The following is a 15,283-nucleotide window of genomic DNA, read 5'->3' on the forward strand; positions in this document are numbered from 1 at the left end:
ATGACCATAAATGAGCCAGAGTTACCTTAACATGCTGATGTTCATCTGTTGTCCCTGGCCAGTTTTTAAAATGGCAACCTAAAATTGACAACTTAAAATTAGAATAAAACTACTTAGTTTGAATGTCTAGTTTGAATGTCACTCTGACACTGCTGACCATTTTCATCCCTCACAGCTCATCCCTAATGGCTACATCCAGAATGATAATGCTCCATGTTACAAAACAGGTTTCATGAACATGATAGTAAATTCAGTGAACTTCAGTGACCTCCATTCACCAGATCTAAATCCACAAGACCTTTGGGATGTTGTAGAACAGGAGATTGTCATAAGTGTGCACAGAAAATCTACTGGAAATATGTGGATGCAATCATATCAACATGAAGCAGAATCAGAGAAATGTTTTCAACATCATGTGGAATATTTGACACAAAGATTTAACAAGCTAATAGCAACTCCCCAATATATTTTGAGTAAGGCCAAAACATGGATCACTTCCAATATTTAACACCATTAAAGCTAAAAGTTTCAAATTTGACTTGATTTTGGTAATTCACTGACCCCAATGAGCCACTCAAAGATAGGGAAAACTCCATCTAAAAATTACAGCGCCACACACATTCATTTTGAAATGGCTAATGGTAATGTGTTGTAAGAACAAAGTACTTGTCGACAGAAAATCTTTTTCTAAGTTGGAATGTTTTATTGTATTGTATATTGTATTAGTTTTTATTTTCTTTTTCTCAGATGGGCAGAAGGTGAATAGAGGGTACATACAGAATCTGCTCTGCAACATCATGGAAAGGTACTGAAGGAAAGAATTAAACTAAGTTACCTATTAGTGGCATCCAGGTAACTTTCTGGACCAGATGTTTGGACTAAAAGCTTGTAATATCTTAGAGCTAAACCATGACTAAGCAAATTAAAAAATTGGTGAATAATATGCTTAATTTTATTCAATACTGTATATCATTGCCTCTGAAGTTCACCAGGCAGTTGATAGGAATAATATTGTGTGAGGTGTATCCAAATTGTTTAAAATTTCATCTTATCTTCCTTCCAGAATTGCAGAACAGCTTCAAGAGAAAAACTGTACTCCGTAGCAGCCACAGGCCTCATGTTTGTTTAAAATGTCCAGGTGCAAGAGGCAACCCTCCTCTTCTGCATACCAGGTTGAAGCAGGCAGCATTGTATCAGTCTGCCTGAGCAGCGAGAAACAGCAGCTGGATAGAGATGGGCAACATCTTCGTTCGCAGATTACCACTGCTGGACTACAAGGTAAATTACAGACATGCCTTCATATAAACCACATTAAGGGAGACGACTATGAAAATGTTTCTTTCTGAATCTAAAATATCAGGGTCATTTTTTCAAGGGGCTGCCTATAGCCCAAAAACATGTTAATCAGTGTGTCGATTAGATCAATATCCAATTCTAGACCAAGTCTACGAGGTGTCCACCCATAAATTCAGAACTACCTTTGCCAACATGGAGTGCATTTGTTCACTATCAAAAGTCACCTGGCTGAAGAGTGGACAAAGGTACCCCACAGGAACACTCCATGTACAGAATCAAATCAGAATTTGGTATTGACAAGTTTGGTCTCTGCCATGTTCATCAACTTCATGATAAATTGTATTTATCCACACATTGGGGAAATAAGGCCCTGCCTTATTTAACTTGATGTTCTCTGGATGTGTGATGCAGCAGGTAACTGGGTGGGCGGAGAGTCCCGTAGTTGGAACTACCTGGGCCCGGTGTTCCTCCTATAAAAGCCTGTCCTCCTGGCTGAGACTGTCTCTCTCACACTCACTAACTTCATGCAGTCTTGATTTACTCTTTATCCATCCAACATCATCACCGCAGCACAGACGCTTCACTATGCATCCACGCACACTCACTACTGATTTCACTGATAACCACATGTCATTGTTTCCTTAGTTGTGTTTCTCGTCTATATCGATAATTGTATTTAAATAAATTACTTTTTCTTGGCAGTAGCAGAAATGTTCAAGATATGCAAAATTGAATGGGGAACATGAACCACATAATCATGATCCAAAACAATGGGTGAAATTATTATTATTTGTTTATTTTTTCAATCTTGAGAGCTACAGCCCTGAGACATCCGATCGTGCCAAGAACAGGAGACAAGCATGACGAGTAGTATGCAAGAGAAGGTAATTAGACTTTTGTTTCTGCAACTATGATTTGTGGTAGAGAACTGTCTTCACCAACCTGCAGGCAAAATGGCTGCCTGTAGTCCGGGAATCCAAGGCAAGGCTTGAATGAGTGAGTTCTTCTGAGGTCAATAAAACTTTGTCCATCTCCTCTGTCCATTATGCTGTGTTTGGCACAACCTGCAGCGTGGCAGTGCACTTACAGCTTACTCGTGAGATCCAGTGTCTAGAATAGTTTTGCCATTCCCAAGAAAGAGAGACTTTCCTTTTTGTCTTAGGTGGGAGGCATATTGTTCAAGACTTAATCTCTCAGGCAACAAAAGGCGCTGTCCATTGTCGTGTTCTTTTCCTAGGGTAGAGATGGTAGAGTCGGTCTGTTCAAAAAAGTATTTATTTAGAAGCAATGAACACAATACATAGCCATGGGCACTAACGTACAACCCTGTCAGCCGAATACCCACGGGGAAGTCAGAGCTGCCTGGAGCGGACGGTGGGTGCAATGATGCACAATAGGTAGAACTTCAGCAGGAGGGGGAGTCACGGGTTATGCACAGGCTGGTCCCAGCCTCAAGGCACTGAATTCGCCAATGATGAGGAGTTCCAGTTTCTGGCCCCTCCTTTGACAGTAGCTGGGACAAATCTTCATTCTGACAGTGTTTGTTTGTGTTTTAAACAAGCCTGAATCGGCTGGGACAGCTTGTGAGCTTAGCATGGCATGCGCATTTTCTAGACAAAACAACGCCTTTCCTATCTTTCCTTCAGACCCTAGTGGCAGCTGCTTGAATTCTTTCTATGGGTATGTCACAGTTTTTTAACAAAACAGTGCATTCATCTATGTGTGATTTTTGAAATAAAGCTAATGGAGTTTATGCTGTAATATAGTAAGTTAGGTATGAGAACAAGTTAAAGTACAGTTTATTGTCTGCCACAGATGTACAGTCTTCTCAAACAGGCATTATCAGACAGGAAAAGACTGAACCGCATGTGACACACACACACACACACACAACAATCAACTTCAAGATTAAAACCAGCCAGCAACGGCTACTATCATAGTCACTTCGCGTGAAGGCCGCACATTATCCCATTACATTCAGCCCCAAACTGCCCTGCCCCCACCTCTGTCTAACATACTGCATCTGTTTAGAGTTCAGTTTCATTGCCATCTTCACAGACACATATTCAAAGAAAAACATAGATTTTAGTCTTAATATTCAAAGGAAAACATAGATTTTAGTCTTAACACCATCTCTTAGCACGTTTCTAAATATGTAACCTCTGGCGAGCAGATCTGTAGCTTAGCCAGGGATGCTCTGTGACCACATCTAGGAAGTCTCTGCAACAGCAAAATAGAGAAATAGCGACAAGCGCCATTTGACAGGGAGACTATCAACAGGTCATCAGCATACTAGGAGGTACTGCCACTCAGGCAGGTGCAGGTCATCAGGTCACGTTTTACCACTGCTGCATACACTGCCAGACTTTCCCTGAACAAACAAGTACGGGCTGTCTGTGTGGAATAAGAGATAAGTCTGTGCCTTTGTCGACAACTGTATAATACTTTGAATCTGGCAGCAATAAAGCCAAAATCAAATTGGTATCTGAATAATTGATATCATTAATAGCTTGCAAATGCTGAACAAATCTTCACTCATCAGTTTGGTTTTCTTTTGGAATCGGCAAGATGGGAGTATTGAAAGAACTGGTGATTTATACCAACAAACCTCAGTCCAGCAGAGATGAATGTAGCTCCATGTTCCATGTAGCTTAGCATTAGCATTTACTCTCACTTTGTGAGGCAAGAAAATTCAACATTAAGATGCACTATGTAGAGATCTTGGCTAAAAGACTTGTAATTGGTTGGTTGTGAATAGAGAAGCTACATACTGCTTCTCTCTTTGGCTGGCATGTAGCCACCATCTCTTTGATATGTTTTGGTTCACAGACGCATTTCACAACCACAGCAACATGTGGATATGTGTCACTTACTCTAAACAAATTACTTTGACTATTGAATTTGCAAGGTGCACCATTGTGGACCAACAAAATTTGTTCATATTTGAATGATTGTTTTGCATCCCAAAAGCATTGTCTTCTGATTGTATTTATTCAGAGAATTGAATGCTTCTGCTAGGTAACACTGCAAACAGGTCTCATTGCAAACATCAATGCCACTCAAGCTGGACATGTTTGTATTAGGGTGATGGGTAAAACAGTAAACAAAACTTTGAAGGCTAAAACAACTATTTTAATTGAGTGTAAAGAGATACGATCAATTGTGTAATTTTCAATATAAATAGTGTTGATTTATATTAGAATTGTATCTATTTTGTAGAAAGCACAGTGACACTACAAGTTTTTTAAAAAACGATTATATATAAATTGTTTTATTTTAAATGAGTGTAAACCAAACTTTAGGATTAGTTGAAGATAACTTAAGGGATTGAGTCATACAAATTCAATTGTGGGATTGATTTGAAAATTATTATTTATTGTTATTTTTCTGCAAAGTTATCTGCATTTTATTTCAAATCACCCTTAAGATGGATACAAGTTTTAAGTTGTGTGGGTTTTTTGTTTCAACTGGAGGGCCTTTACATCGACGGTGTTTGCTTTAGTATCGCCCACGGGAAGTGATCCGCTTCTTCCCGTTTTACCAGTTTCATACAGAACAAAGTGAGAGTAACTTCTTAGTTAATGGCTTTAAACCTTTCATACAATAGAACATGAGGCACAGAAACCTTGGGAGAGTGCTCATTCATCTGTGTTACTTTAAATACATTTGAATTTAGTAAGGTGTGTTTTACATTTTGCAGATTTTTAACAGTATTGATTATTATTCTCTATTTCATCATATGTCTCAAATAGAAGAGAACAGTATTTAGACTGTCTGTCTCTCCCTGCTCTCCTTTGGATCTGAACTCGAAGGTCATCTATCTCTTTTTTGCATACTTATTTGATACAATGAAGCTTAACTTAACTATCTGAGTGGTAAACATTTATCAGGAACATTTTATCCCTGATATTTGTGTCGATTTTGTAAATCTGGGAGCATCATGCTTCATCTGCTCTAGCTTCTTTAATCCCGTCTGATTTTGATAAGTCGTTAAAAAAAAAAAAACTTTCTGGGGCATATGGCCCAGCAACTGGCCATTCACCATCAGTCCACTCACACATGAGTGCAGTAAAATGCATAACATGCAATAAGTCTATCTTTTTGTCTGACTATCAATTAATCAATCAAATTTTTTTGTATAGCCCATATTCACAAATCACAATTTGTCTCATAGGGCTTTAACAAGGTTTGACATCCTCTGCCCTTGACCATAAGAGGCAAGTAGCCAAAAACAAAAAGAAGTTTTTAACAGGGTAAAGAAGGTGAAACCTCAGAGAGAGCCACATGTGAGGGATCCCTCTCCCAGGGACAGACAGAAGTAGATAGATGTCAAGTGTAAAGGGAGAACATCAGAAAGATATTTGTTTCTGAATCATCATTTACAATACATGTAATTTATTTCTTTGTCACCGTGTGGGTGCTGCATGAAGGACGCAGGAAGCCAAGCATTTATCCGGTTTCACCCGGCCCCTGTCCGCCTCCCGCGATCGCATCAGGTGCCGAGTTCGCAAGTGCTCGGGCCCGCCCTGTGCTGCTCGCAGGTTTTTGTGTGGAATTCCTCTTTTGCTTATTTTTGATTTACAGAATTTAACAGGGCAGGAGGCAGACACTCTCTATGGCAGTGTTTCTCAACTGGTCTGGCTTCGGGACCCACCATCACCCCTTAATGACAAGACGCGACCCAAATCGAGGAACATTTTTAACTTCTCAATTTTATTTAATGAAAAGATGGTGCAGTTTGAACCTGAGATAGTACAGAATATCACAGTATGCCAACACAAAAAAACAAGTTTAATGATAAACCAAAATGACCAGCAGGTGGCGATGCTAGAGAGGGAAATATTCCCTTTTATACTAAATTAGCTGCATTTTAATTAAAAACCAAAAAGTGCATCTTAAGGAAACAAGGTAATACAACATACATAACAATTCAGTAACTTCAGCCTTTTTTAACAGACTCAACAGTGCTTTCATGCACAAACATGAAATAAAAATGTCCAACTACTGAGAAGTAGTTTCAAAAAGACTCAAATTATATAGCTTTAGCTGAGAATACTCACTCACTGAATCTATGACAACCAACACTGCACTATGGAAAAAATTGAGTGTCTTGAGTAACAGCTTTTATCCACAAACTCAAAATAAATTAAACAAAAAGTGCAATTCAAAAAGATTCAAGTATACAAAATTAACTTTTCTTCTGATTACCTTATCAGTAGGTAAATACTGAAAAACATTTAGCTTTGAAGAAAATTAAGCAGCACTCACTTCAACCTTAGGTGTAACGCTGACATAGACCTGAGTTTGGAGGAATTAATGGGAGAACTGGGCATTTGAAAAGAAACTTTGCGGGATTTCTTCTTTGCTGTGAAATGGCGGGTGTCTATTAGCATTACAAGGCATTAATGCCAAATACTGTTTTACCAGAGTGTGAATAGACGGCACTCAGCTGCATCAAAAATCCCCTTCAAAATAAAAGAACAGGATCTTCTTCTTAACTTTTTTTTTCTTTTTTCTTTTTTCCCAGGCAAAGGCCCCGCAACCCACTGGAAACGCGCTTTTGGGTCGCGACCCACTGCTCTATGGGACTCTATTGTGTCTATTGTCTGACTGATCTAAAGGGAGCACTGAGTGTATAGCACTGCAAGTCTGCTTTCTGGTCCCAACTCTGGGTTGTCAATTCGGATTTATAAGCTGTGTTATATTCCTAGATAAGAGAGCCACTCCATCCGAAGTGGGATGAACGTCTTCTCACATCATAAGACCAGGTTTCCTCCAAAAAGTTTTCAGATTGTCTACATAGCCCACAACATTGGCAGGACACCACCTCAACAGCCAGCGGTTTAATGACAACATGTGGCTAAACATGTCATCACTGGTCACATTAGGTAGCGGTCCAGAGTAAACTCCGTCCAACATTGTTTTGGCAAATGCACACACCAATTCCACAAAAATTTTAGTGACCTCCGACATACTAAGCCGTCGCCCTCTCTGGCCCCTAGCATGCAATCGACTATGGTCACTGGTGTCGCTAACCTCAGGTTTCTTAAGACTGAGTCACCAATGACCAGAGTTTGCTTCTCAAAAGGTGTGTCGTTCGAAATCTGTTCGAAATGTGAACTGGTGTGTCCTTAATAATGGGCTTTGGTTTAGCACTATGCCGCCTCTGGACAGTCACTCAGCTGCCCTGGGCTCCCGGCTGTTCAGGAGAAGTCAAGGGACTGCTAGCGGGAGCTAAGCTAGGTGGCTAACTTCAGCTAAAGAAGGTTCCAAGCTGCGAGCCGAGCTTCTTAAACTGCTTTTATCGCTGCCACATGTACTATCATTATTAAAAGAGGCAGAGGAGTAACTAAACATTAGACACACAGAGCAGGAGAGAGCAGCAGTGCAGGAGGGAGGGAGAGAACCCATCGCTAATAGATTAGCCTTGAGGGTATGCTCAAACAGAAAAGTCTGGTGAAACGCAGATTGAAATACACAAAGTCACTTGAGCACCAGAGAGTAGGGAGTGATGGAGCAATATATGTGAATGTTTAACTGTAGATAAGCGATTAGAAATAGTGATATAGAAATTATCAGTTAGCGGAGGAGTAGTTCAGAGAGGGTAACCACCACCAACGATACGTCCTAATGCACACAGTTTAAGAAGCAACCAATGCATTCGATTTAGGCATGATGTGTCCACAGAAATAACAATGACCACTCATGCTAGTCAGCACTGAACATACCCCACGCGTTGGGGAAGAGTAATACCGTCATTGTTTGTTTTGACTTATAATGTTGTGACCAAGACCTACACTTTAGCCACTACTGGCTGCTGATGAGTGAGATTGTAATGACTGGTACTTTCGTAAAAATCTACTTCTTATTCCACTTTTTCCAATACTTTAATTATGAAATGTATTTGCTCACCAAAGTGTCAGTCACTTCCAATAAGGTTTGTAAGAAAAAGTAAAACAATAACCCAAAAAACGTAATTTCGAGCACCAGCAAAAACTGTTTGCTTCCCTGCTCTTTCATCATCAGCAACACCTGTGATGGTTGTCAGAACTTAAATATCCTGTAGCCAAACTGGCATCACCATACACCCCCTACTGCTTGGAGGAGTATTACATCATTTGAACCCAAATCAAATATTGATAAGATAGTCAAATAGTATGGCCAGCTGGGGGTCAACCAACCCATGTGGGCCCTTTAAGTGAATTGGAGCATGAGCTAGGTGAAAAATCGGCAGGTGAAAAATGACAAAATGTCCAGTTTCCAAAACAAAGGTGATTTATTACTTACAATCAGCAGGGTTTCCAAAAACAAACAGAGCACAACCACTTTCTCTGTCGTAAGCCTATTTCCCCAAAACATGGACAATAACAATTGTTGTAACAGCATGAATACCACAAGGTACAATGACATCTGGCATGAGGTGGTGATCAGACCGGTCCTTCAATACTTCAGCAGTTGAGTAAAGGATTGCAAGATGAGTAACAGGTGTGTTGGGTTCTGAGGTCACCCACTAGCAGCACACACAAACAGGGGAGAACAAAGAGTGGGCACAAGGTGTCCAGAAAAAACATACAAATCACATACTTACAATAAACCAGCATAATATCAGTTTTAACCAATGGGACATGACTCGGTACAGAGAACTACACAAAACTAGTCCAAAGGGATCTTTAGCTTGCATTTACTAGAAAGTGGAAAGCATACTCAGTGGCAATAACTCCTGCCACTCACACTAAAGAATTGTGCAGTTCAGTTGGTGGACATTTTCTGTTTAATTTTTAATTGGTCACTCCAACTCCACAGGGTTTCTCGTCTATAGAAGCACTCTATAATTGTGTCTGTACCAAAAAATAAAGCTCCAAGGTCACCTTATAACTGCTAACTACTATAACTACTCTAGTAATTAAAGCTTTCGAGAAGCTTGACAAGGATGTGCTGTTTAATACAGTCAAATCAAACTTGGACCCATTCCAGTTTGCTTACAGGTCGGGCAGGGGCGTGGATGATGCAACAGGCACTCCTTTAATCATGATTTTCGCACACCTTTAGGGCCCAAAGACCTTTTTGAGAGTTTTTTTTATTGATTAACTTTCCTCTGCTTTTAACTGCATTCAATTGCTCTTCATGGACTAAATTCTCCTCTGTGAGCTTCCACTCTTTTCCAACTGATGCTGATCTTAGGGCAAAATGGGAAGTAAACATTCGAAGGGAAGGGTTCACTGTCACAAATCGGTCCAGGGTGTGTGGCAGGGATTTTCTACCAGAGGATAAGATTGAAACTCTGTGTGGACTTCATCGTCTCAGAAAAGGGGCCTTGCCTGTGTTAACCACGCTATTTACAGACACTAAAAAACATTCAAATGTACGAACAACGAACTCTGTATACATAAAACAAACGGTAGATACTATTTATGATATATACAAAGTTAACTGTGAGAGTGAAAAAAATATTGAAGCACGAGAAAATACTATGTGGAGATCAAGTTGGATGTGAGATGACCAGTCTGGTGTCGACAGGAAGTGAACAGACGGGCAGTGCGGAAAGCGGAAGTATTATTGAAATATAAAATTTGAGAATTTTCTATAAGATTCAGTAAGAAAAATAAAATCTAGAAAGTAATCTGTCTCATGAATGCAGCAGTAAAGAAAAATGTTGTTATGAAGATATAGAAAAACTAATGGCACTACAAGCCAAATTAGATGATATGTATCTCATAAGAGCCATGGGTGCTTTTGTAAGGTCAAGTCAAGAGCAAAATAGATGGAGGAAGGCAAACAGAACACTTCTTATTTCAGCAATCTGTAAAAAAGAAGACATGAAAATAAGGCAATATCAAGTTTACTGATAAATGGAGGTGAATGCAAAGACACAACACTCATTGAAAAATATGTTTTCACATTTTACAGTCAGCTCTATACTTCTGCATACTCTCATACTGACACTGCTAGCTTTTTTGGAAAAAGTAAAAAATTCATACCAAAAACTGACATTTCTAGACAGTGGATTTATCGTATTCTTGGACTTTTATTTATTTAAACATTATGGGGGCATTTGCAGATGACACAACCCAATTTTTTTTTTTTTCAAAGATGAATTACAAATTTCCATAGTACTGGATTATATCAATCAATTCTCTAAAGCAGCAGGCGTACAATTTAAAATTGACAAATGTGAAATATTTGCCTTACATCTAGCACCCTCAATTTGTAATATAAAAGTTAAAACTGAAATTAGATATTTAGGCATCACTGTCATGAGGAATAAAGAAATGAGGGAGCAGCACAGAGGCAGCAGAACGTCATGAAACGTCTGCTGAAATTTTTGATTGGGTAGTTCGCTTCATATTTGCATTTACTTAGTGGCCTAATTTTGTTAATGAGTTTGTTAAATCAGGAGGTCAGGAAAAGAGCAGGTGATATTTTTTACCAGGAAGACAAACACAGATATGACCCGCTCTTATCGGCCTGTGATTGGCTTAGAGGCAGAGTAGGGCGGGTGATGCTTTTGCTATCCAAGGAAAAATATTGACTTGCAGGACACGAATGAATGATGCGCACAACAGGCGATTTAGAAGTGGGTGTACACTATGCTGATATGCCGTATACCCTGCACCACACTACTGATAAGGTCAGATAGTTCATTACAGATACAAACAGCTGTGTAAGAAAAGTCTGACCTGTTACCTGAAATATTGAGCTTATGACGAGAAGTGTATACATTTTGCATATACACACTTCAGGAAGAACCAGTAGAATGTCCTGCCATGCCATTCTCTTGCAGGCATAAAACGCTGGCATCTGTCTTTTGCCTGGACTGGCTATTTTCCCAGTAGAAGTAGCCTTAACCTTATTAAACAGTAGCTAATTTAAACCATGTATATTCTCTCATAGAATATAATTTATTTACCATGTATTTATATTTACATTTATTTTATTTGTTGTTTTATTTATTCTATTCGAGGGTTGACAAGCTTTCTTTTCCACTTTGACATTACAGACAAATTCACAGAATGCCCAGATGTCCCAATTTTCCAGTAGCACTTAAAACCAGCAAGCATTTATGAGTCTCTGTGGAGCGGAGAGCAGAAGTAGTCTCAAAAGTCCACACACATGTGTAAGCTGATAAAATATAAAATATATATATTATTCAGTTTGTGATATGTGTATGTATAAAAATCTCCATATATATATATATATATATATGGAGATTTATATATATATATATATATATATATATGTATACTATATGTGGAGAAAAAAGGATGCAAATTATTTAATTGATGGCCAGACACCTCAGACCCAGACACATTTTGACACCCACACATTTTAAAGAAACCAGAAAATGAGACTGTGTTATCTGTGACATCCATTGAAAGTGTACCTCTCTTGTCTTTACCTTAAGGTAACGGTAAGCTGAGCAGGAGGGAGACAGTCTGGTGCGGTGGTGCTGAAGTCCAGATGATGGTGCATGGTATCGGTGCTCCCTTTCATTGCCATTCACTAACTGAGGTCCAGCACAGGATGAACCATGGTCATGTCCTTCTCAGCCTGTGACAGCAGTAAAACATACTCCATGGTTCTTGAGTAGCATAATTACATTTTAGAATAAAACTCAAAACTCATAATATATTTATATTTTTACAGCTCCTATCATCATCAGAGCTCACATGTCTGAGCATTTGACCTCAATTTGAAAATAAACCTATAGGCTCCTATTTTCAAATACAAGTATTGTTGGGGCAAATCTGTGTGTTTTACTGCCTTGTGATAAACTAATAAATGAAAAATGATTGTATGGTTCGTTTTTCAGATTGTATTGTTTACTTGATTGACACATACACAAATCTAAGAGTAACTCTCCAGTAAAATGTGCTATGAATGCTAATATCTGACTAAACTGAGGATTAAGGGCAGAGGATGTCACACCTTGTTAAAGCCCTATGAGACAAATTGTGATTTGTGAATATGGGTTATACAAATAAAATTTGATTGATTGATTGATAGATAAAATGTATACTGTGCATGAATAATAATTATAATCATCGTAATAATTATATTATTATTAAGGTTAGAAGGCTAACTTTTCCTGTGTAAACAGGGATGCTAGACATGGAGCCTACATGTGGATGAGGACATAGGTAGGGCCTTTGAAATGTTTACAGTTGCAATGGCGGCATGTGGCAGCATATCAGCCCATTACTGGCAGCTTGAATACAATAAATTAAAAGGGTGTGCTGGTTATTGCAGTAGAGGGAATAATATGTGAGAGTAGCAGCGACCCTTTGCTGGGCTGCCTAAATTAGCTCAAACAAGCTTCATTAGATGGGTAATGGAATTACTTTCAATGAAACATGGGCTGTAAAATAAATTTCTCTCAAAGACATGATCTGTAAAATGTACTTCTGCTAAAGAATATGAGACAAGAAATAAATTTCCGAAAGAAGAGCTATTTATGTTAAACTCAAATCTTATACTTGGTGATCATTGTGTTTATCATCATTATTTATCATTATTTGACATAATAAACTGATTAAGAAGGCTGGCTCCGTCATTGGCTGCAAACCAGACTCTTTTCAAGTGGTGGTGTTGGAGAGGGGGGCACTGAACAAACTGTTATCCATCATGGACAATCCCAAGCACCCTCTCCACCACCTAGTGGACAGAGGGCGGAGAACTTTCTCCAACAGACTGGTTCAGCTCGGCTACCGCAAGGATAGTGTTAAGATTAAAATCTATGTTTTCCTTTGAATATTTGTTAAGACTAAAATCTATGTTTTCCTTTGAATATTTGTTAAGACTAAAATCTATGTTTTTCTTTGAATATGTGTCTGTGAAGATGGCAATGAAACTGAACTCTAAACAGATGCAGTATGTTAGACAGAGGTGGGGGCAGGGGCAGTTTGGGCTGAATATGTGGGATAATGTGCGGCCTTCACATAGTGACTGATAGTAGCCGTTGCTGGCTGGTTTTAATCTTGAAGTTGATTGTTGTGTGTGTGTGTGTGTGTGTCACATCGCAGTTCAGTCTTGCACCTGTCTGATAATGCCTGTTTGAGAAGACTGTACATCTGTGGCAGACAATAAACTGTACTTTAACTTGTTCTCATACCTAACTTACTATATTACAGCATAAACTCCATTAGCTTTATTTCAAAAATCACACATAGATGAATGCACTGTTTTCTTAAAAAACTGTGATATACCCTTAGAAAGAATTCAAGCAGCGGCCACTAGGGTCTGAAGGACAGATAGGAAAGACGTTGTTTTGTCTAGAAAATGCGCATGCCATACTGAAAGCTCACAAGCTGTCAGCCGATTCAAGGCTTGTTTTAAAACACCAAACCAAACACTGTCAGAATGTGAAGATTTGTCCCAGCTACTGTCAAAGGAGGGACGAAACTGGGAGCGGCTCCTCATCATTGGCGAATTCCAGTGCCTTGAGGCTGGGACCAGCCTGTGCACTAGCCACGTGACTCCCCCTCCTGCTGAAGTTCTACCTATTATTATAAATATTGCACCTGTCGTCCGCTCGGGGCGACTCTGACTTCCCTGTCGGTATTAGGCGGCTTGGGGTTGTACGTTGAGTGCCCATAGCTATGTAGTAGCTGTTCATTGCTTCTAAATAAATACTTTTTTGAACCAGACCGACTCTACCATCTCTACCTAAGGAAAAAAGAACACGACAATAGATACAAGAAATCTTTCCTGCCCAATGCAATAGGACTGTAGGTGAACCCTCAAAAACATTAGCCCTATAGTTTCTGTCCACACCAAAACTCTCAGATTACTCCTGTGAATCAATTTTGTGCACATTTTATATTTATATTTTACTGCACATTTTATGTTCATATTTATTCATATTCCTATTTATTTATTTTAGTCATGTTCCTAACTTTAACTTTGCAAATAACTACTGCAATTTTGCATGCTTGTGTCTGTCTATCTATCTATCAAGCCAGTCTATAATTAAAGAAATGCTCTATGATTTCATCCAATGAACCCATTTGTCTGTTTCACAAGTGAACAAAGGTCACAGTGTGCTTATTACGCCTGTTATTACTGTGTTACCACAGTAGGTCAATGGTAAAAAGAAAATCAAGCATGATGCTTTGTTAGAACATCATGCTATGTGAAGTCATGAACTCCAGTAACCCAGAGGAGTCAGACGAGCTTTCCTGTCTACGTCATCCTCAGGGCCCCGCCCTGTAATCACCCTATCTCCCAGCAGCACCCTCCCGCCTATTGTCATTGGATTAAACCTCACACCCCCAGCCTGTGATTGGCTAATTTATATGCTTCCCAGAACACTTCGGCGTGTGTACCCACGTGTCCCAAACCAGTTCTGCACTTTAACGTTCGGAAAGCCTAGTACCGTAAAATTCAACAGGAACATGTAAAACTTGATGGGCTGCTTTTTAAGAAAAGGAAAAAGACGAATGCCTGAAGAAGTAAAGCATATGATATCTGTGTTGTAGGCTGTAAATGGTACAAATAAATTAATGAGAGGCACACTATCACTGTTTCACATTGCCAGTTCCACAATTTATAATTATTGATAAATAACAGGACAGGACACCACGCAAATAGGTTACTATATTATATTAAACCCTAAAACATCAACATGATTTAGCATTGTCATGACGAGGTTATTAACGTGCTCTGTACAATTTCTCAATACCACTATTACCGTTAATACGTTTATTTTGAATGCCAGATTAATAGACCAGAAAGTCTTTGGACAAACATTATAAAAAGTAAAATAGAGCTGAGCAGTTGAATGCGTTGTTACTTCCAGTGATCTATGGAGTAACTTGCAACTACTTTATCCCAAGAAGATATCAACAGACCTGCAGACAGGAAATGCGTTAAGTTAAACGTTCTTATTTCATCTTTGGGGAGAAAACTTTGAATGCCATTTGATCGTCTGATGCAGCTGTCACCAGCAGTCTGGGTATCGTAGGAGGAGGGGGAGTATTTGAACTCCAGT

At 39.1% G+C, this 15,283-nt stretch overlaps 1 protein-coding gene across 1 annotated transcript in view; it reads left to right on the forward strand.

Annotated features, from left to right (window-relative positions):
- Positions 1-11,986, forward strand: part of ccdc57 (coiled-coil domain containing 57) — a 66,970-nt gene extending 54,984 nt beyond the window's left edge. The window contains 3 exon segments of the mRNA XM_047338415.1: positions 1,064-1,186; positions 1,189-1,278; positions 11,699-11,986. Of these exon segments, the coding sequence (XP_047194371.1) occupies positions 1,064-1,186; positions 1,189-1,278; positions 11,699-11,850 (365 nt within the window). The 3' untranslated portion in view covers positions 11,851-11,986.
- Positions 11,987-15,283: the final 3,297 nt, after the last annotated feature.

This window comes from Hippoglossus stenolepis, chromosome 21, assembly GCF_022539355.2.
Source record: "Hippoglossus stenolepis isolate QCI-W04-F060 chromosome 21, HSTE1.2, whole genome shotgun sequence".
Taxonomy (NCBI): domain Eukaryota; kingdom Metazoa; phylum Chordata; class Actinopteri; order Pleuronectiformes; family Pleuronectidae; genus Hippoglossus; species Hippoglossus stenolepis.